Source organism: Anser brachyrhynchus (genome assembly GCF_964034855.1).
Source record: "Anser brachyrhynchus genome assembly, chromosome: 1".
Classification (NCBI taxonomy): domain Eukaryota; kingdom Metazoa; phylum Chordata; class Aves; order Anseriformes; family Anatidae; genus Anser; species Anser brachyrhynchus.
Window position 1 is genome coordinate 205,091,153 of NC_137694.1, and position 23,293 is coordinate 205,114,445.

At 52.1% G+C, this 23,293-nt stretch overlaps 1 protein-coding gene across 1 annotated transcript in view; it reads left to right on the forward strand.

Moving 5' to 3' along the window:
• The window catches only part of LOC308187818 (uncharacterized protein), a gene marked incomplete at its 5' end in the record, with an annotated part of 243,917 nt that overhangs the window by 98,156 nt on the left and 122,468 nt on the right, over window positions 1–23,293 (forward strand). The window contains one exon of the mRNA XM_080576145.1: window positions 8,617–9,622. Within this exon, the coding sequence (XP_080432271.1) occupies window positions 8,617–9,622 (1,006 nt within the window). The remainder of the gene's footprint in view (window positions 1–8,616; window positions 9,623–23,293) is intronic.

The following is a 23,293-nucleotide window of genomic DNA, read 5'->3' on the forward strand; positions in this document are numbered from 1 at the left end:
CTTCTTGCTCTGTCCTGCCAGCGAGCAGGCTGGGGGTGCAGCAGGAGCTGGGAGGGGACAGACCCAGGACAGCTGACCCAAACTGGCCAAAGGGGTATTCCATACCATCTGACGTCATGCTAAACAATATATAGGGGTGGCTGGCCGGGGTGGGGGGGCCGGCTGCTCGGGAATAGGCTGGGCATCGGTCAGCGGGTGGTGAGCAATTGCATTGTGCATCACTTGTTTTCTTACACATTATTATTGTTAATACTATTACCATTATCACTATTATTATTATTATTGTTATTATTATTTTCCTGTCTTAATAAACTGTCTTTATCTCAACTCACAGGCTTCACTTTCCCGTTTCTCTCCCCCCATCCCAGAGAGGGAGGGGGGAGGGTGAGCGAACGGCTGTGTGGTGTTTAGCTGCCAGCCGGGTTAAACCACAACAGTCTTTTTGGCGCCCAACGTGGGGCCCGAAGGGTTGAGATATCGACAAATCTGACCAGAGTGTGTTAAACTAAAATTGGTATAAGTATTGGACCTGCTTAATAGTTGCTAGTCACGATGTTGATTGCCTTAATCTCCAGTCTGCTGTACCTGTATTCCAAATTGAGTTTTATGGTGCGTTACTTTCTGTATGTGCTCCCTGTTGCACTGTTTATCCTTTCCGGGCCCTGGTTTAAGATTGTTATGGTACTGTGCGGTGTAACAATGGCTTATGAAATGATGAAATATCTGGTCACGACTTTAACCTGGTATTTGTACTCAGCACTGACGTCGACTCTATACTTTGGAACCCATATCTCGGAAACTATTAGCAATTACACCTATTGCCTGTTTTCGTTAGGGAGCCAATCTGTGAAGGGGACAGGGGAAGACATGTTTCCCTACCTGTTCACTCTCCCTTTCTCCTTCACCACCACCCTCTTATCCCCCGAGTTAGTTACGGTGGTTCTCCGAGATGTTGAATATCCTTGGGATACTCAGACCAGCCTGCTCTTGTTGTTATGTCTCCTGAATGCGCTTCAGATTTTGTGGAGGGTTAAACAACTACTTAGGAATCTCATCCGGAGATCTGTCTTGAGGCGGGATAGTTGCGAGTGGCAGGGAGTGTGGGAGGATATGGGCAGGTTTCTAGAGCAGTGGTCACCTCCAGTGTTTTGGACATTCACCCCTGAACAACTGCAAAATCCTAAAAAGCTGGCAGAATGCTTGAAAAAAAGGTGTCATGACTCTGGCAGTTCCAAAGTGACACAAATCACTGTAGCGTGCTGGGGTCTGGCTTGTGCCTATCGAGCTGCAATTGATGTTATTAGCAACCTAGCTCCAGCTCCTGCAGCCGCTCCAGTTCCAGCTCCTGCAGCTACTCCAGCTCCAGCTCCTGCAGCCGCTCCAGTTCCAGCTCCTGCAGCTACTCCAGCTCCAGCTCCTGCAGCCGCTCCAGCTCCTGCAGCCGCTCCAGTTCCAGCTCCTGCAGCTACTCCAGCTCCAGCTCCTGCAGCCGCTCCAGCTCCAGCTCCAGCTCCTGCAGCCGCTCCAGTTCCAGCTCCTGCAGCTACTCCAGCTCCAGCTCCTGCAGCCGTTCCAGTTCCAGCTCCTGCAGCCGCTCCAGCTCCTGCAGCCGCTCCAGCTCCAGCAGCTACTCCAGCTCCAGCTCCTGCAGCCGCTCCAGCTCCTGCAGCTGCTCCAGCTCCAGCTCCTGCAGCCGTTCCGGCTCCTGCAGCCGCTCCAGCTCCAGCTCCTGCAGCCGCTCCAGCTCCAGCCCCTGCAGCCGCTCCAGCTCCTGCAGCTGCCCCAGCTCCTGCAGCTGCCCCAGCTCCTGCAGCTGCCCCAGCTCGTGCAGCTGCTCCCACTCCTGTGGCTGGGTCAGAGAAACGAGCTGTAGCAGTGCAAGTTGACCCCGCAGAGGGTATCCCAACCCCTGTGGCAGACCCTGTGTCTGGGTCAGAGAAACGAGCTGTAGCAGTGCAAGTTGACCCCGCAGAGTGTATTCCAAGCCCTGTGGCAGACCCTGCGTCTGGGTCAGAGAAACGAGCTGTAGCAGTGCAAGTTGACCCCGCAGAGGGTATTCCAACCCCTGTGGCAGACCCTGTGGCTGGGTCAGAGAAACGAGCTGTAGCAGTGCAAGTTGCCCCTGTAGACAAGGTGAAAAAATGGTATAGAGGCTCAGGTCGTTTAAAACGCAGACAGTCTTCTGCTAAGTCTGGGCGAAGTGAAGACGAGGCTGGGCCATCAAAGGTGCAGGAGACTGAAGATGAGGATGAGGATGGCGAAAAATCAACAGTAACTACCCGGACTCCATACCAGCCATCAAAGGTGCAGGAGACTGAAGATGAGGATGAGGATGTCGGAAAATCAACAGTAATTACCCGGACTCTATACCAGCATGAGCTACGAGATGTGCGAAAAGATTTTGGTCGCTGTATAGGCGAGCAGCTTGTCACCTGGCTGCTCCGGTGCTGGGACACGGGAGCCAATTATGTGGAATTGGAGGGCAAGGAAGCCAGGCGGCTGGGATCCCTTGCTAGGGACGCATGCATTGACAAAGCAATTGGAGATGGAGCACAATCTCGCAGCCTCTGGAGGCGTCTCCTGTCAGCTGTGAAGGAAAGGTATCTCTTCAAGGAAGAACTTGTATGTTTACCAAGCAAATGGACCACCATGGAGAAGGGAATTCAGTACCTGAGGGAATTGGCCGTACGGGAAGTAATTTATAAGGACCTAGATGACGCACAAACATCCACAGATCCAGATGCAGTCCAGTGTACACCACCCATGTGGCGGAAGTTTGTACGGAGTGCCCCATCATCATATGCCAACTCATTGGCAATACTAACCTGGAAAACGGAGGAGAATCCCACAGTGAATGAAGTGACTAAAATACTCCGGCAGTACGAAGGAAATCTCTCCTCTTCCCTAAAGGCCTGTGTCTCAGCTGTGGAGAAACTCTCTGAAGAGGTCCACCAACTTAAAGAGAATTTATCTTCCCCTCCACCTGAACGAACCAGTGTCCACCAGCTAAAAGAGAATGCTTTAGAGAAACTTTCTGAAAAGATCCACCAACTTGAAGAAAGATTATCTTCCCCTTCACCTGAACGAACCAGTGTCCACCAGCTAAAAGAGAATGCTTTGGAGAAACTTTCTGAAAAGATCCACCAACTTGAAGAAAGATTATCTTCCCCTTCACCTGAACGAACCAGTGTCCACCAGCTAAAAGAGAATGCTTTGGAGAAACTTTCTGAAAAGATCCACCAACTTGAAGAAAGATTATCTTCCCCTTCACCTGAACGAACTAGTGTTCACCAGCTAAAAGAGAATACCTTGGAGAAACTTTCTGAAGAGATCCACCAACTTAAAGAGAGTTTATTTTCCTCCCCACCTGTACAAACCAGTGTCTCAGCTATTAGGGGTAAACGTTCATCTATGCAAGGAAGACAATATGGTGGGCACACACACCGCGCCACCCTGTGGTTTTACCTACGTGACCATGGAGAGGACATGAGAAAATGGGATGGAAAATCTACTGCGACCCTAGAGGCACGGGTACGTGAATTGCAAAGGAAAACAATTGGGAAAAAGGAGTTCTCTGAAAGGTTTGCTGCTCCAACTTCCAGCAGGCAGTCCTTTAAACACAGAAATGAAGATTCTGACCAGGACTAGAGGGGCCCTGCCTCCAGCCAGGGGGAGGAAAGGGACAATCGAGTTTATTGGACTGTGTGGATTCGATGGCCTGGCACGTCAGACGCACAGAAGTATAAGGCTTTGGTAGACACCGGTGCACAATGTACTCTAATGCCATCAAGCTATAAAGGGCCAGAGCCCATCTGTATTTATGGTGTGACGGGGGGATCCCAGCAGTTAACTGTATTGGAGGCTGAAGTGAGTCTAACCGGTAATGAGTGGCAAAAGCACCGTATTGTGACTGGCCCAGATGCTCCGTGCATCCTTGGCATAGACTATCTTAGAAGAGGATATTTCAAGGACCCAAAAGGTTTCCGCTGGGCTTTTGGCATAGCTGCTTTGGAGACAGAGGACATTAAACAGTTGTCTACCTTGCCTGGTCTCTCAGAGGACCCTTCTGTTGTGGGGTTGCTGAGGGTTGAAGAACAGCAAGTGCCGATCGCTACCACAACTGTGCACCGGCGGCAATATCGCACCAACCGAGACTCCCTGAGTCCCATCCATAAGCTAATTCGTCAACTGGAGAGCCAAGGAGTGATCAGCAAGACTCATTCACCTTTTAATAGTCCCATATGGCCAGTGCGAAAGTCTAATGGTGAGTGGAGACTAACAGTGGACTATCGTGGCCTGAACGAAGTCACGCCACCACTGAGTGCTGCAGTGCCGGACATGCTAGAACTCCAGTATGAACTGGAATCAAAGGCAGCCAAGTGGTATGCCACAATTGATATCGCTAATGCATTTTTCTCCATCCCTCTAGCAGCACAGTGCAGGCCACAGTTTGCTTTCACTTGGAGGGGAGTCCAATATACTTGGAATCGGCTGCCCCAGGGGTGGAAACACAGCCCTACCATTTGCCATGGACTGATCCAGTCTGCGCTGGAGCAGGGGGAAGCTCCTGAACACCTGCAGTACATCGATGACATCATTGTGTGGGGTGACACTGCAGAAGAAGTTTTCGAGAAAGGGAAGAAAATAGTCCAAATCCTTCTGAAGGCCGGTTTTGCCATAAAACAGAATAAAGTTAAAGGACCTGCACGAGAGATCCAGTTTTTAGGAATAAAATGGCAAGATGGACGCCGTCAAATCCCAATGGATGTGATCAACAAAATAACAGCTATGTCTCCACCAACTAGCAAAAAAGAAACACAAACTTTCCTAGGTGTCGTGGGGTTTTGGAGAATGCATATTCCAAATTACAGTCTGATTGTAAACCCGCTCTACCAAGTAACCCGTAAGAAGAATGCTTTTGAATGGGGCCCTGAGCAACGACAAGCCTTTGAACAAATTAAGCAGGAAATAGTTCATGCAGTAGCCCTCGGGCCAGTCCGAACAGGACCAGATGTAAAGAATGTGCTCTACACCGCAGCCGGAGAGAATGGTCCCACCTGGAGCCTCTGGCAGAAAGAACCTGGGGAAACTCGAGGTCGACCCCTGGGGTTTTGGAGTCGGGGATACAGAGGATCTGAAGCCCGCTATACTCCAACTGAAAAGGAGATATTGGCAGCATATGAAGGAGTTCGATCTGCTTCGGAAGTGGTCGGTACTGAAGCGCAGCTCCTCCTGGCACCCCGACTGCCGGTACTAGGCTGGATGTTCAAAGGAAGGGTCCCCTCTACGCATCATGCAACTGATGCTACATGGAGCAAGTGGGTTGCACTGATTACTCAGCGGGCTCGAATAGGAAACCCCAGTCGCCCAGGAATCTTGGAGGTGATTATGGACTGGCCAGAAGGCAAATACTTTGGGATATCACCAGAGGAGGAGGTGGTTCGTGCTGAAGAAGCCCCCCTGTACAACAAGCTACCGGAAAATGAGAAGAAATATGCCTTGTTCACTGACGGGTCCTGTCGTATTGTGGGAAAGCATCGGAGATGGAAAGCTGCTGTATGGAGTCCTACACGACGAGTTGCAGAAGCTGCTGAGGGAGAAGGTGAATCGAGTCAGTTTGCAGAAGTAAAAGCCATTCAGCTGGCTTTAGATATTGCTGAACGAGAAAAGTGGCCAGTTCTCTATCTCTATACTGATTCATGGATGGTAGCAAATGCCCTGTGGGGGTGGTTACAGCAATGGAAGCAGAACAACTGGCAGCGCAGGGGCAAGCCCATCTGGGCTGCGGCATTGTGGCAAGATATTGCTGCCCGGGTAGAGAACCTGGTTGTAAAGGTACGCCATGTAGATGCTCATGTGCCCAAGAATCGGGCTACTGAAGAACACCAAAACAACCAGCAGGTGGATCAGGCTGCTAAGATTGAAGTGGCTCAGGTGGACCTGGACTGGCAACATAAAGGTGAATTATTTATAGCCCGATGGGCCCATGACACCTCAGGCCATCAAGGTAGAGATGCAACCTACAGATGGGCTCGTGATCGAGGGGTGGACCTGACCATGGACACTATAGCACAGGTTATTCATGACTGTGAAACATGTGCTGCAATCAAGCAAGCCAAACGGTCAAAACCTCTTTGGTATGGAGGACGATGGCTGAAATATAAATATGGAGAGGCCTGGCAGATTGATTACATCACACTCCCTCAAACCCGCAACGGCAAGCGCCACGTACTTACAATGGTGGAAGCAACCACCGGATGGCTGGAAACATATCCTGTGCCCCATGCCACCGCCCGGAACACTATCCTGGGCCTTGAAAAGCAAGTCTTATGGCGACATGGCACCCCAGAGAGAATTGAGTCAGACAACGGGACTCATTTCCGAAACAACCTTATAGACACTTGGGCCAAAGAACATGGTATTGAGTGGGTGTATCACATCCCCTATCATGCACCAGCCTCTGGAAAAGTTGAACGATACAATGGACTGTTGAAGACTACACTGAAAGCAATGGGTGCTGGGACATTCAAAAATTGGGATACACATTTGGCAAAGGCCACCTGGTTAGTCAATACCAGGGGATCTGCCAACCGAGCTGGACCTGCCCAATCAAACCTGTTACGCACTGTAGAAGGGGATAAAGTTCCTGTAGTGCACGTAAGAAACATGCTGGGTAAAACAGTCTGGGCTACTCCTGCCTCAGGAAAAGGCAAACCCATTCGTGGAATTGCTTTTGCTCAGGGACCTGGATGCACTGCAGAGGTTAAAAAGTTCAGCTCTGATGAAGACATCTTACTTCATCCCAACGACCACCCGGACGACCACCAGAGAGTAATACGCAAGCGCAGAAGGACTGATAAGATAATTAGCATACGAAGCCGGGCTAGGCAGAGCTAGGAAATGAATATGCATAGATGTGTTGTGAAACTCAATGCATATGTAATATTTTAGGAGATAAAAGAGAACTGAGTGAACAAGTTGGACAAAGTTAGATTTGGGCAGGCATGCCCCTAACTTCCGGCGCCTAATAAAGCACCTTCATATAATCACTTTGTGGATTATGTGTTTTCATGAACGCTAACAGCATCTAGACACAAGAGGCCTTTCATTTTCTTTGTACTGAAGGAAACGCGCTCTCTGGAGAGAGCAGTGCCCCTTTTCTCCAAGTTCTGGCGGTTCCATGGTAGTTGATGTGGCCTCTCACTTTGTGGGGGCCTGATTGTCATCACCATTTGTGAGGGTGTCCTGGTTCCAGTTAGGACAGAGTTAAGTAGCTCATAGTAGCTGGTAGGGTGCTATGTTTTGAATTAGGATGAGAAGAGCGCTGATAACATGCTGATGTTTTAATTGTTGCAGAGCAGTGTTTACACCAGGCCAAGGACTTTTCGGCTTCTCGCTCTGTCCTGCCAGCGAGCAGGCTGGGGGTGCAGCAGGAGCTGGGAGGGGACAGACCCAGGACAGCTGACCCAAACTGGCCAAAGGGGTATTCCATACCATCTGGCGTCATGCTAAACAATATATAGGGGTGGCTGGCCGGGGTGGGGGGCCGGCTGCTCGGGAATAGGCTGGGCATCGGTCAGCGGGTGGTGAGCAATTGCATTGTGCATCACTTGTTTTCTTACACATTATTATTGTTAATACTATTACCATTATCACTATTATTATTATTATTGTTATTATTATATTCCTGTCTTAATAAACTGTCTTTATCTCAACTCACCGGCTTCACTTTCCCGTTTCTCTCCCCCATCCCAGAGAGGGAGGGGGGAGGGTGAGCGAACGGCTGTGTGGTGTTTAGCTGCCAGCCGGGTTAAACCACAACAGTCTTTTTGGCGCCCAACGTGGGGCCCGAAGGGTTGAGATATCGACAAATCTGACCAGAGTGTGTTAAACTAAAATTGGTATAAGTATTGGACCTGCTTAATAGTTGCTAGTCACGATGTTGATTGCCTTAATCTCCAGTCTGCTGTACCTGTATTCCAAATTGAGTTTTATGGTGCGTTACTTTCTGTATGTGCTGCCTGTTGCACTGTTTATCCTTTCCGGGCCCTGGTTTAAGATTGTTATGGTACTGTGCGGTGTAGCAATGGCTTATGAAATGATGAAATATCTGGTCATGACTTTAACCTGGTATTTGTACTCAGCACTGACATCGACTCTATACTTTGGAACCCATGTCTCGGAAACTATTAGCAATTACACCTATTGCCTGTTTTCGTTAGGGAGCCAATCTGTGAAGGGGACAGGGGAAGACATGTTTCCCTACCTGTTCACTCTCCCTTTCTCCTTCACCACCACCCTCTTTTCCCCCGAGCTAGTTACGGTGGTTCTCCGAGATGTTGAATATCCTTGGGATACTCAGACCAGCCTGCTCTTGTTGTTATGTCTCCTGAATGCGCTTCAGATTTTGTGGAGGGTTAAACAACTACTTAGGAATCTCATCCGGAGATCTGTCTTGAGGCGGGATAGTTGCGAGTGGCAGGGAGTGTGGGAGGATATGGGCAGGTTTCTAGAGCAGTGGTCACCTCCAGTGTTTTGGACATTCACCCCTGAACAACTGCAAAATCCTAAAAAGCTGGCAGAATGCTTGAAAAAAAGGTGTCATGACTCTGGCAGTTCCAAAGTGACACAAATCACTGTAGCGTGCTGGGGTCTGGCTTGTGCCTATCGAGCTGCAGCTCCTGCAGCCGCTCCAGCTCCTGCAGCCGCTCCAGTTCCAGCTCCTGCAGCTACTCCAGCTCCAGCTCCTGCAGCCGTTCCAGTTCCAGCTCCTGCAGCCGCTCCAGCTCCTGCAGCCGCTCCAGTTCCAGCTCCTGCAGCTACTCCAGCTCCAGCTCCTGCAGCCGCTCCAGCTCCTGCAGCCGCTCCAGCTCCTGCAGCCGCTCCAGCTCCTGCAGCCGTTCCGGCTCCTGCAGCCGCTCCAGCTCCAGCCCCTGCAGCCACTCCAGCTCCAGCTCCTGCAGCCGCTCCAGCTCCTGCAGCCGCTCCAGCCCCTGCAGCCACTCCAGCTCCAGCTCCTGCAGCCGCTCCAGCTCCAGCTCCTGCAGCCGTTCCGGCTCCTGCAGCCGCTCCAGCTCCAGCCCCTGCAGCCGCTCCAGCTCCAGCCCCTGCAGCCGCTCCAGCTCCTGCAGCTACCCCAGCTCGTGCAGCTGCTCCCACTCCTGTGGCTGGGTCAGAGAAACGAGCTGTAGCAGTGCAAGTTGACCCCGCAGAGGGTATTCCAACCCCTGTGGCAGACCCTGCGTCTGGGTCAGAGAAACGAGCTGTAGCAGTGCAAGTTGACCCCGCAGAGGGTATTCCAACCCCTGTGGCAGACCCTGTGGCTGGGTCAGAGAAACGAGCTGTAGCAGTGCAAGTTGCCCCTGTAGACAAGGTGAAAAAATGGTATAGAGGCTCAGGTCGTTTAAAACGCAGACAGTCTTCTGCTAAGTCTGGGCGTAGTGAAGACGAGGCTGGGCCATCAAAGGTGCAGGAGACTGAAGATGAGGATGAGGATGGCGAAAAATCAACAGTAACTACCCGGACTCCATACCAGCCATCAAAGGTGCAGGAGACTGAAGATGAGGATGAGGATGTCGGAAAATCAACAGTAACTACCCGGACTCTACACCGGCCATCAAAGGTGCAGAAGACTGAAGATGAGGATGAGGATGTCGAAAAATCAACAGTAATTACCCGGACTCTATACCAGCATGAGCTACGAGATGTGCGAAAAGATTTTGGTCGCTGTATAGGCGAGCAGCTTGTCACCTGGCTGCTCCGGTGCTGGGACACGGGAGCCAATTATGTGGAATTGGAGGGCAAGGAAGCCAGGCGGCTGGGATCCCTTGCTAGGGACGCATGCATTGACAAAGCAATTGGAGATGGAGCACAATCTCGCAGCCTCTGGAGGCGTCTCCTGTCAGCTGTGAAGGAAAGGTATCTCTTCAAGGAAGAACTTGTATGTTTACCAAGCAAATGGACCACCATGGAGAAGGGAATTCAGTACCTGAGGGAATTGGCCGTACGGGAAGTAATTTATAAGGACCTAGACGACGCACAAACATCCGCAGATCCAGATGCAGTCCGGTGTACACTACCCATGTGGCGGAAGTTTGTACAGAGTGCCCCATCATCATATGCCAGCTCATTGGCAATGCTAGCCTGGAAAACGGAGGAGAATCCCACAGTGAATGAAGTGACTAAAATACTCCGGCAGTACGAAGGAAATCTCTCCTCTTCCCTAAAGGCCTGTGTGTCAGCTGTGGAGAAACTCTCTGAAGAGGTCCACCAACTTAAAGAGAATTTATCTTCCCCTCCACCTGAACGAACCAGTGTCCACCAGCTAAAAGAGAATGCTTTAGAGAAACTTTCTGAAAAGATCCACCAACTTGAAGAAAGATTATCTTCCCCTTCACCTGAACGAACCAGTGTCCACCAGCTAAAAGAGAATGCTTTGGAGAAACTTTCTGAAAAGATCCACCAACTTGAAGAAAGATTATCTTCCCCTTCACCTGAACGAACCAGTGTCCACCAGCTAAAAGAGAATGCTTTGGAGAAACTTTCTGAAAAGATCCACCAAACTGAAGAAAGATTATCTTCCCCTTCACCTGAACGAACCAGTGTCCACCAGCTAAAAGAGAATACCTTGGAGAAACTTTCTGAAGAGATCCACCAACTTAAAGAGAGTTTATTTTCCTCCCCACCTGTGCAAACCAGTGTCTCAGCTATTAGGGGTAAACGTTCATCTATGCAAGGAAGACAATATGGTGGGCACACACACCGCGCCACCCTGTGGTTTTACCTACGTGACTATGGAGAGGACATGAGAAAATGGGATGGAAAATCTACTGCGACCCTAGAGGCACGGGTACGTGAATTGCAAAGGAAAACAATTGGGAAAAAGGAGTTCTCTGAAAGGTTTGCTGCTCCAACTTCCAGCAGGCAGTCCTTTAAACACAGAAATGAAGATTCTGACCAGGACTAGAGGGGCCCTGCCTCCAGCCAGGGGGAGGAAAGGGACAATCGAGTTTATTGGACTGTGTGGATTCGATGGCCTGGCACGTCAGACGCACAGAAGTATAAGGCTTTGGTAGACACCGGTGCACAATGTACTCTAATGCCATCAAGCTATAAAGGGCCAGAGCCCATCTGTATTTATGGTGTGACGGGGGGATCCCAGCAGTTAACTGTATTGGAGGCTGAAGTGAGTCTAACCGGTAATGAGTGGCAAAAGCACCGTATTGTGACTGGCCCAGATGCTCCGTGCATCCTTGGCATAGACTATCTTAGAAGAGGATATTTCAAGGACCCAAAAGGTTTCCGCTGGGCTTTTGGCATAGCTGCTTTGGAGACAGAGGACATTAAACAGTTGTCTACCTTGCCTGGTCTCTCAGAGGACCCTTCTGTTGTGGGGTTGCTGAGGGTTGAAGAACAGCAAGTGCCGATCGCTACCACAACTGTGCACCGGCGGCAATATCGCACCAACCGAGACTCCCTGAGTCCCATCCATAAGCTAATTCGTCAACTGGAGAGCCAAGGAGTGATCAGCAAGACTCATTCACCTTTTAATAGTCCCATATGGCCAGTGCGAAAGTCTAATGGTGAGTGGAGACTAACAGTGGACTATCGTGGCCTGAACGAAGTCACGCCACCACTGAGTGCTGCAGTGCCGGACATGCTAGAACTCCAGTATGAACTGGAATCAAAGGCAGCCAAGTGGTATGCCACAATTGATATCGCTAATGCATTTTTCTCCATCCCTCTAGCAGCACAGTGCAGGCCACAGTTTGCTTTCACTTGGAGGGGAGTCCAATATACTTGGAATCGGCTGCCCCAGGGGTGGAAACACAGCCCTACCATTTGCCATGGACTGATCCAGTCTGCGCTGGAGCAGGGGGAAGCTCCTGAACACCTGCAGTACATCGATGACATCATTGTGTGGGGTGACACTGCAGAAGAAGTTTTCGAGAAAGGGAAGAAAATAGTCCAAATCCTTCTGAAGGCTGGTTTTGCCATAAAACAGAATAAAGTTAAAGGACCTGCACGAGAGATCCAGTTTTTAGGAATAAAATGGCAAGATGGACGCCGTCAAATCCCAATGGATGTGATCAACAAAATAACAGCTATGTCTCCACCAACTAGCAAAAAAGAAACACAAACTTTCCTAGGTGTCGTGGGGTTTTGGAGAATGCATATTCCAAATTACAGTCTGATTGTAAACCCGCTCTACCAAGTAACCCGTAAGAAGAATGCTTTTGAATGGGGCCCTGAGCAACGACAAGCCTTTGAACAAATTAAGCAGGAAATAGTTCATGCAGTAGCCCTCGGGCCAGTCCGAACAGGACCAGATGTAAAGAATGTGCTCTACACCGCAGCCGGAGAGAATGGTCCCACCTGGAGCCTCTGGCAGAAAGAACCTGGGGAAACTCGAGGTCGACCCCTGGGGTTTTGGAGTCGGGGATACAGAGGATCTGAAGCCCGCTATACTCCAACTGAAAAGGAGATATTGGCAGCATATGAAGGAGTTCGATCTGCTTCGGAAGTGGTCGGTACTGAAGCGCAGCTCCTCCTGGCACCCCGACTGCCGGTACTAGGCTGGATGTTCAAAGGAAGGGTCCCCTCTACGCATCATGCAACTGATGCTACATGGAGCAAGTGGGTTGCACTGATTACTCAGCGGGCTCGAATAGGAAACCCCAGTCGCCCAGGAATCTTGGAGGTGATTATGGACTGGCCAGAAGGCAAATACTTTGGGATATCACCAGAGGAGGAGGTGGTTCGTGCTGAAGAAGCCCCCCTGTACAACAAGCTACCAGAAAATGAGAAGAAATATGCCTTGTTCACTGACGGGTCCTGTCGTATTGTGGGAAAGCATCGGAGATGGAAAGCTGCTGTATGGAGTCCTACACGACGAGTTGCAGAAGCTGCTGAGGGAGAAGGTGAATCGAGTCAGTTTGCAGAAGTAAAAGCCATTCAGCTGGCTTTAGATATTGCTGAACGAGAAAAGTGGCCAGTTCTCTATCTCTATACTGATTCATGGATGGTAGCAAATGCCCTGTGGGGGTGGTTACAGCAATGGAAGCAGAACAACTGGCAGCGCAGGGGCAAGCCCATCTGGGCTGCGGCATTGTGGCAAGATATTGCTGCCCGGGTAGAGAACCTGGTTGTAAAGGTACGCCATGTAGATGCTCATGTGCCCAAGAATCGGGCTACTGAAGAACACCAAAACAACCAGCAGGTGGATCAGGCTGCTAAGATTGAAGTGGCTCAGGTGGACCTGGACTGGCAACATAAAGGTGAATTATTTATAGCCCGATGGGCCCATGACACCTCAGGCCATCAAGGTAGAGAAGCAACCTACAGATGGGCTCGTGATCGAGGGGTGGACCTGACCATGGACACTATAGCACAGGTTATTCATGACTGTGAAACATGTGCTGCAATCAAGCAAGCCAAACGGTCAAAACCTCTTTGGTATGGAGGACGATGGCTGAAATATAAATATGGAGAGGCCTGGCAGATTGATTACATCACACTCCCTCAAACCCGCAACGGCAAGCGCCACGTACTTACAATGGTGGAAGCAACCACCGGATGGCTGGAAACATATCCTGTGCCCCATGCCACCGCCCGGAACACTATCCTGGGCCTTGAAAAGCAAGTCTTATGGCGACATGGCACCCCAGAGAGAATTGAGTCAGACAACGGGACTCATTTCCGAAACAACCTTATAGACACTTGGGCCAAAGAACATGGTATTGAGTGGGTGTATCACATCCCCTATCATGCACCAGCCTCTGGAAAAGTTGAACGATACAATGGACTGTTGAAGACTACACTGAAAGCAATGGGTGCTGGGACATTCAAAAATTGGGATACACATTTGGCAAAGGCCACCTGGTTAGTCAATACCAGGGGATCTGCCAACCGAGCTGGACCTGCCCAATCAAACCTGTTACGCACTGTAGAAGGGGATAAAGTTCCTGTAGTGCACGTAAGAAACATGCTGGGTAAAACAGTCTGGGCTACTCCTGCCTCAGGAAAAGGCAAACCCATTCGTGGAATTGCTTTTGCTCAGGGACCTGGATGCACTTGGTGGGTAATGCAAAAGAATGGGGAGGTCCGGTGTGTACCTCAAGGGGATTTGATACTGGGTGAGAATAGCCCATGAGTTGAATTGTAGTATGTTAATTATTATATAATAATGTATGTCATCACTACCATGATTGCTATATATCATAGATGAAAATGGTGATTAATTAGAATGTATTGGACAGAGTGTAACCTGAGCATGACATAAATGGTATGGAATAAGGGGTGGATATCTGTCCTGGTTCCAGTTAGGACAGAGTTAAGTAGCTCATAGTAGCTGGTAGGGTGCTATGTTTTGAATTAGGATGAGAAGAGCGCTGATAACATGCTGATGTTTTAATTGTTGCAGAGCAGTGTTTACACCAGGCCAAGGACTTTTCGGCTTCTTGCTCTGTCCTGCCAGCGAGCAGGCTGGGGGTGCAGCAGGAGCTGGGAGGGGACAGACCCAGGACAGCTGACCCAAACTGGCCAAAGGGGTATTCCATACCATCTGACGTCATGCTAAACAATATATAGGGGTGGCTGGCCGGGGTGGGGGGCCGGCTGCTCGGGAATAGGCTGGGCATCGGTCAGCGGGTGGTGAGCAATTGCATTGTGCATCACTTGTTTTCTTACACATTATTATTGTTAATACTATTACCATTATCACTATTATTATTATTATTGTTATTATTATTTTCCTGTCTTAATAAACTGTCTTTATCTCAACTCACAGGCTTCACTTTCCCGTTTCTCTCCCCCATCCCAGAGAGGGAGGGGGGAGGGTGAGCGAACGGCTGTGTGGTGTTTAGCTGCCAGCCGGGTTAAACCACAACAGAGGGGCTTCTGCACCCCCCCGATCACTGGTTGTCGCCAGGGCTTCCCCCCAGGATGTCTGGGCAGGCCCAAGCCGGTGGGCAGGCTCAGGGTGGGCCTTGTCCCCTGCAGGGGCAGGCGTCTGTCCCTGAGCCCACATCCCACGAGCAGCTCCTGCACTCGTGGCTGCCTCTGCCCGGGGCGCTGCCGCTGCTTCTGGAACCTTCCTGCAGCCTCTGGCAGCTGGCGCCTGCTTGGCGGCTGCACGTTGGGCTTGGCAGCCTGGGATCTGCGGGCCGTGCCAGCCTGCAGCATGGCATTGGCGGCCTTGTTGCCGTCCCCAGGCCACAGCTGAAGGGGGATTTGGGGGATTTGCTTTCCAGGCACTGGGCCAGTTGGGGATGCAATATCCCACCACATGCACAGGCAGTTCGCACTGAACAAGATGGGCTTTGCAGCCCCGTCCTTCCCTCATACCCTGCTCCTTCCAGGAGCTGCCACCCCACAGAACGCCTCCTCAAGCAGAAGTAACACCCCAGCGGTAGCCTGCAAACTGCAGATGTGCCAGGGGCCCGTTGCTGCTCTGGCATTATGCACAAAAAAGCCCAGCTCCAGCAGAAGGACGGGATCCGTACCTCCTGGCGCTTGTGCGTTGCCTATGGCCTGATTGGGCAAGCCAGCATGTAGTCGGAGCCGGTTCTCAAGGCTTTCCCTATTAGTTGGGAACCCCGTGGAGGGATTTTCCTGGGCTGAGGGTGTTGGCTCTGCTCTTACTAGCCCAGATCTTCTTTAGATGGCAACAAGAAGGGAGCTGGGAAACTCCCAGACATTGAGGCCATCTCCAGGGCTCTCCAGAGTGACGCCACCTGGCACCTTCCCATGAGCAGTGGCCAAAGCACAAGGGCCCATCTTCTTTATTGGAGAAGTCCCACACGGGATTTCCAGTCCCAGAAATGCTTAAATACTGTTCCTCCTTTCTTGCTTTTCAGCGTGTCTTAGTACCTGGGCTGGGTGCCTCCTTCCTTATTAAACTGGGGCTGCCCATGGGGGGCTTTGAGCTCCTCCATGGAAAGAAGCCCACCTTTCAGCTCTCGGAGAACTTTGCCTGTCTTCACGGAGTCCCACATAAGAAAGAAACTTTTCCTGATTCTTTCTTATGTGAATTTGGCCACATCGGCAGGAAAAGTGTCCTGACACATGTCCTACTGACTGCCTTTTCCTTGCCGGGCAGCTGGTTGGTGAGCAACAGCTGTTGCAGCACTTCCTCCTCTTGTGTGCTTGCAGGCTGCTGACAGCACGTCAGGAGAGCTTACAGGCTGCTGACAGCACGTCAGGTTTTTGCAGTGGAAAATTCCACTAACCTTGCATTTTCAAAAGTGATTGTGCAGGCATGGCAGTAGCATAGCAGGTGAAGTACGTTAAACAGATAAGGGGAATGTCCCACAGTCACAAAATGAGGAGGATAGCTAAGAAAAACAGGACAAGCAGTGCAAAATCAGTAAAAACAAAAATCACAGGCCCACTATTCATGAGAGATGAAAAAAAAAAAAAAAAAAGGATCAGGAGAAATGAAAGGTTGGTCAAATAAAATTGTACATATATGGTATAGTAGTAAGCATCACGTAGTTTGTGAACCTAATTCTCCCCCTGTACTCAGCTCTGGTGAGGCCGCACTGTGAATACCCTGCTCAGCTTTGGGGCCGTCACTCCAAGAAGGACGGGGAGGTCCTGGGGCCTGTCCAAAGAAGGGCAAAGAAGCAGCTGAAGGGCCTAGGGAGCAAGTCGTGTGAGGAGTGTTGAGGGAGCTGGGGTTATGTAGCCTAGAGGAAAGGAGGCTGGGGGAAGACCTTATCGCTCTGTACAAGGACCTCAGAGAAGGTTGTGGTGCGACGGGGGTCAGTCCCTTCTCCCAGGCAGCAGGCGATAGGAGAAGAGGAAAAAGTGGCACCGGGGGAGGTTTAGGTGGATACTAGGCAAAATTTCTTCAATGACAGGGTTGTGAAGCATTCGAACAGGCTGCCCAGGCAAGTAGTTGAGTCACTATCCCTGGAGGTATTCGAAAGCCATGTGAATCTGGTGCCTAGGGACATGGTTCAGTGGTAGACTCGGCGGTGCTAGGATAACGGTTGGACGTGATGATCTCTGAGGTGTTTTCCAACCTAAGCGATTCCATGATCCTATAATTCCATGACTGTGAGAGGCCCAGGGTGCCGGGTTGGCATGGCCTGCATCACTCCTTCTCCTGAGATCAACGACACAGAGAGGAGCATTGGAGGCAAAAGTCTGCCTGAGCTTTTATTCACAGCAGAAAGCAGCCGCAGCTGAGCTGAGGCTGGGGGCAGGATGTGGTGGGGCATCTGAATTCCTGGGGCGCTGTCCTGTGCCTCCCAGTGATGCTTCTGTGGGCACTGCAAAGCTTCCTGAGGGCCAGCTGCCACCTCCGAGCGCCGTCCTGGTGCTGGCAGCCGGGCGCCGCTACTCTCGCTGTCCTGCGATGCAGCTGCAGCAGAAAGCGCTGTGCAGAGCCCGAAGCGCCTCTCTTCTGACGCGGGAGGGCCGTGGCTGGCACGCTGGGGCTTGTGCGAGGTCAAGGATGCCTGTGGGGGACAGAGAGGTGTAGGTTAGGGCCTGAGCGGGTGCTGGGCAAGCCTTTCCCCCCCTCCAAGGCCTTTCCCCGGGGAGGGGTGGCCCAGGACCAGCCAGCCCCCCGGCGCGTGGTGCTGCCAACCTACCTAGTCCTTGGTGCTGCTCGCTGCGCTGAACAGGCCCGGCCAACAGACCCTGGGACGGTGCTTGTGCCTGGGACGTTGCTTGTGCCTGGGACGTTGCTGGCTCATCCGCTGGCATGTCTTTGGTGCAGGAGGAGGACTGCGCTTGGCCTCCCTGCTCGGCAGCAACCTGCATGGGGAGAGCAAGAGCACAAGCAGGTGATGAGAGGGATGTCAGCCCTTGTGCCTGGGGCGTCTGGAAATGGAGAGCAGCAGACAGCTCCCCAGCACGCACACCCCACGTGCTACTTCTGCCTCTGGCTGCCCTCGGTGCCCGGTGCCCACCACGCGTGCTGTGCTTACCTGGTGCCCCGGAACCATAGCCAAGGGAGTAGCCGCTGCTCCTGCTTCATCAGCTGCTGCTGGACTGAGATCAGTGATGTCCTCCCTGAGAAGATCTGCAGTCACAGGAGAAGCCACTTCTTCTCGTGGCGCCGCTGCTGCAGTGAGAGGGGCTTCCGTGGCTTCCCCTACAGCACCTCCAGCCAAGGCAGAGGCCGAGGATGTACAGTCTACAGGCTCTGCTGTGGGAGGAGGCACGCTGGGTCCTGTGGCCGAGGGAGCAGTTGGTGCCTTGCTCGTGGCTCCCTGGCTCATGGCTACAGCATGGCGTAGGACTGCAGACACGATGATCCGGGCTCTTTCATACAGATCTTCGTCAGAGACAGTGGAGGCATGTTGGGCACGTCCCTGGCTCTCAACCGTCACTGCAGTGCTGTGCTCGATGGGAGTGGGACAGGCTGGTGGCTTTGACTCTTGAGCCCCACGTGCCTGGGGAGGCGCTCTGTAGCCCTCGTCTTCAAAAGCAGGGGCTGATGGACAACTTGCTGGCCTGCTCTCTGACGGTTGTGTTGTGGTGAGAGGCGTGCCGTGCCTCTCTTCCAGGCAAGCAGGCGATGTATGAGTGTCCAAAGAGCCAAGAGAGGCACTTGTTGGGGGTTCTGCTTCTTGTGCTGCAGCCTCCCTGTCCGCGCTGCTGGGTGAGCTGCCCTCTTCCTGGGGAAAGGGCTGTGGTTCCTTGAAGAGGCTGGGGAACCTGGGGTTGATCCAGGAGTTGAAGATGATAATCTCTTCCTCTTCATCCGAAGCCACACGACCACTTTCCTTCGTGCCCTGGCCCTGGCTTGTCTCATCCTTGCCGCTCCACTGCCTGGGTTTGATGTGTATCTGTCTCTGCTGCCTTTGCTTCTCAGCCCTGTCTGGGCTTGCTGGTGCAGGTGCCTGGTGATGGCGCCCTGGCAGAGCAGTGGTCCGCCTGCTGTCCATGTCTGTCTGGACCTCGACTGCTCTTGTTGATGTCGCTGTGCACCCCGTGTGTGCCAGGTCCTCCAGTTCTGCAGGCCGTTGGCCATGTTCCCAGCTTTCAGCCATCGTCTTTGCCAGGACTTCAGACACAAGGGACTGTGCTGTGTCCCGCAGTGCCGTGAAAGAGTCTGTGGGGCAGTGTGGGGCAGCCTGCCGACTCTTCTTCAAATCCTGGGGCACTGCTGTTAGGAGAGGTGGTGTTCTGTGGCCTTTGCTCCTAGGACCTCTGCACAAGGGAGGAAGCTCTGCCTCCCTCATGGCTCCCTCGTTGCAGGCTATAGCCTTGCTAATGACACTGGAGACGAAGGCCTTTACTGGGTGTTCCATGTCCTCGGCAGAGGCTGCAGGGCTGTCTTTGGCACGGTGCTGACTCTTCTTCCAATTCTGCGGCACTGCTGTGAGGAGTGGTGGTGTTATGCGGCCTTTGCTCCTGGGACGTCTGTCCAAAGGAGAAAGCCTTGCCTGCCTCATGGCTCCCTGGTTCCGGGCTACGGCGTTGCTAATGGCAGTGGAGACAAAGACCTTTACTGGGTCTTCCATTTCTTCGGCAGGGGCTGCAGGGCTGCTTTTGGGCGAGTGCTGACTCTTCTTCTTCCCATTTTGGGGCACTGCTGTGGTGAGAGATGGTGTTCTGTAGCCTTTGGTCCCGGGACGTCTGCCTGAGGGAGAAAGCCTTGCTTTGCTGTTGGCTCCCTCGTTGCAGGCTAGAGCATTTCTTATGACTGTGGAGACGAAGGACCGTACTGTGTACTCCATGTCCTCGTCAGGGGCCACAGGGCTGTGTGGGCCACGTTCCCGGCTCTCTGCCCTCACTGCCTTGTCCCTCTCACCAGAGATGCGCGGAAGAGGTGGCAGAAGCTCTTGGTGGCTGTGGGCCTCTGTGCCCAATGCCTTTGCCCTTCCTCCAACTGAAGATGCAGAGGCTGTTGCTTGTAGAGGGGGCAGCTTGCAAGTGACCCTTTCAGATGATGACGTCTGTGCTGCAGGCACTTGCTTGGCTGCTGCTGCCTGAGTCGCTGCCTGCCTTGGGAAAGGCGGCATGGCTGGCAGACGGATTGCCTCTTCCTGCCGCACCCCACTGTGTGGCAGTGTCTTCATGACTTGCAGCTTCTCCATCTGCAAGAGAAACTGAGGAGAAAGGCCGGGTTACTTTGGTCATTTCTGCCATTCCCCTCCACGTCCCCCTAATGGTGCTCCTGTGAGCTGCCCTGCAGTGGCCCCATTCATGCCCTGGCAGGGGACCACGCACAGCGGGGCTCGGCTTGCCAGGGTAATGCCCTGCCTGTCTCCTCCTGAATTGCTGCCTGCTCGTCGGAGGCTGCCAGGGCTGCCAAAGATGTTCTTCCGAACCCTCCTGGGGCTCCCGACTCTGTGTGGCAGCTGCCAGTGTGACGCACGCTCTCTGGGCACGACCGCACTGGCTGCCTGTCCGCATGGAGGGACGATGGAGACAGCTCCTGGTTGCGGACAGCCAGGTTGAATTAGGCCACGCTGCTCTTTGTGCCTCTGGGCACAGAAATGCCAGGGCCCTGTGGGCTTTGGCTGTCCTGGGGGTCGGCTCTTCATGGAGAAACTCCAGGTTTGGGAATAACTGTGTCCGGGCTGGAGGTGTTCAGGGCCAGCTGGCCAGCTTGCTCCAGCACCGTTCCCATCCTGGTGCTCTCCGTGCCGTCCCGTCACGCTGCTGTCCCTGTCTTGGTCCCTGAGCCTCACCTGGCGCTGCTCCTGTACGCTCTGCTGCCCTTCAGCGGGCTGGGAGTGATCCTTATTCTGCTGCTCCATGGTATGCTCCAGGTCCTCTGACCGAGAACTCCAACGGGCACCCAGGGGAGCTGCTGCCTCCTGGCAGAGCTGCTCTCCTGAGAGTGAATGGACAGCCCGGGGCTCGGGCCTTTTAAGGGACACCGTTGCCATGGGTACCCCTCCGTGTCACAATGGCCTTTGGGTACGCCACCGCCCACGCATCACAAAGCCCCGGTGGTCGGCGGACACCCCAGGGACACCGTCTCACACGCCCCCAGCAAGGTCTGGATTGGCAGGCACCTCAGGCTCCTTCCAGCCAGTGCCCCCGGCACAGCCCCAGGTCAGGATTTCTCAGGGGAGTCAGCTTAGCTCCCTAACTGCTCCCATCAACTGCGCGTTACCTGCTCTGCCGGGAGATGCTCTGCTCGGTCATCTGGGTAAGCTTCCTGGCTCTTTGCCTGACTCCCCACACATCAGCAGAGACCGCGCTTGAGCTTGGACACCCGTCAGGCAGCCCTGGCAGTGCAGTTTGAGCAGGAGCATTAGCAGGGAATCCTCCCCTGTCCGGGCAGCCAGAGCCCTGTGGCTCTAGGCACTGTGAAGGACTCCCAGAGAAGGCGGGCACCAGGTAGCGGAGCCGGTGGAGCTGGCGGAGAGGTTGCTTGAGGCGGGCTCTGGCGGGGCTGCGAGAGGAAAACCCTGGGCAGCCGCGGGAAGATTCCCTGCTCGTTGCTTTCAGAACAAGCCGTGGAGAAGCTTTCAGCGGCAGAGCCACAGCTGTGCCATGCTGGTGTTTAGCCCGCAGCTTCTCTGGCTGCTGAAGCAGGTCCTATGCTTCAGAGTTGTGCCTGAAACAGTGTTGGTAACACAACGGTGTCTTTGCTGGAACAGGTTGCCCAGAGAGGTTGTGGAGTCTCCATCCTTGGAGATCTTCAGAAGCAGAATCCTCGGAATTGTGCGTAAAGGCAGTCCTTTGGCGAGAAAGAAAAGGAATTGGAAAAACAACCCAAAAACTAGCGAAAAAGAAAAAAAAAACCAAAAACACAAAAAAACAACAATGGTTAGGTATTGTCCAATTGTCTGGCCTGAAAAGCCATTAAAAGGAACTTGACTATTTTGGCCGCAATACAGGTCTGATGAAAATTCTGGCTTTAAGTTTATATGTAAACAATAAGACTCCTTTTTTGGAGGAGGAAGCAAGTTATGCTCCCTCTAATCCTAATATTGCACCGGAGGCAGCAGTAGCTGCACCAGCAAGGAAGTATATGTGTATGTGTTTGAGCCAAAGTATTGCTGTGAAGTGAGTGACTCCTCGAGGAACTCGGCCAGAGACAAAACAAAATAGTCTGGTTTTTGTTCTAAGTGATATATCCTTGTAGCATGAACGAGAAGTTTAAGGGGCCTCTCTGCGTGATCGCGTGATTGTGCTGTGGGAGTGAGACGCAGCATCGCTGCGAAGCGAGCGCGGAGTTCCGATCCGTGGTTCTGTATTCTCCGTGAGGGGAACGGCCGGAGATGAACGAAGCGCATGACAGATCGAAAAGGAAGTGCTGTTTTATCCAAGTGTCGATTGGTGGTGCCCACTACATGGGCCCGGTGGCGTATCTTGTAATCCTATTTTGTTCTTAACCATTTTGAGTGTGACAAAGAGGAAGGCAGGAGCGTTATCTAAGTAACAGTTTAGAAGTTTTTGTACAGCAGATACAACATGAGAATCCTGTAACCGGATGGCCTGTCCCGAATGGCAAGGGGTGGTACTGGCTATGCGGCAATACATCCAGGAAGGTGTTGCCCCTTGGCTGGAAGGGAGCTTGCACCCTGGGGACAATAATTCCAAATGTACCTATTATTGAAGACCCACAATGCCAAAGCCCCCCTGAGACCGCACGCAGAATTAAGAGGACTCCAGATAATCCTCTAGTAAACTGAAACAGGGAATTTCACTCATTGTGCAACTAGAAAATAGCACTCTGCATGCAGTGCAGGCACTACAAGAGGAGGTAACAAGCTTGCCAAAAACAGTACTCCAGAACCAAATGGTATTTGATTTATTTTTAGCCTCACAGGAGAGCGTGTACTGTAATTAATGCTAGTTGCTGTATGTCTGTAGATCAAAAGGGGCGAATTTGACTGATCTCAAAAATATTTGGGAAAGAAAAAAATCCTACACAGAGCGGCCCAAGATGACACTTCCTGGGGATTTAGAAACATTTGGGAGGAAGTGACTTTTGCGGTTACCTGAATGGAATTGGCTCAAACAGCTATTTGTTGGAATTATAAAGAAAATTGCACTGCGAATCTGTCATCCCCCGTGACATCAGAAGAAAAATATTGGGCCGTAATGTTGGAAAAAGAGAAGAGTGGGGGATGTGAAGAAGTGCAGAAACAGCAAGAGGAGTAAGAAAAGAAGAGGGGGGCATTGTGAGAAACAAAGTTGTGTTTTTGCAGCGGCAGATGTTTTTGCAGTGGAAAATTCCACTAACCTTGCATATTCCAAAGTGATTGTGCAGGCATGGCAGTAGCAAAGCAGTGGGAAGTACATTAGGCAGATAAAGGGAAGGTCCCGCTGTCCCAAAATAAGGAGGATAGCTAAGACAAACAGGATGAGC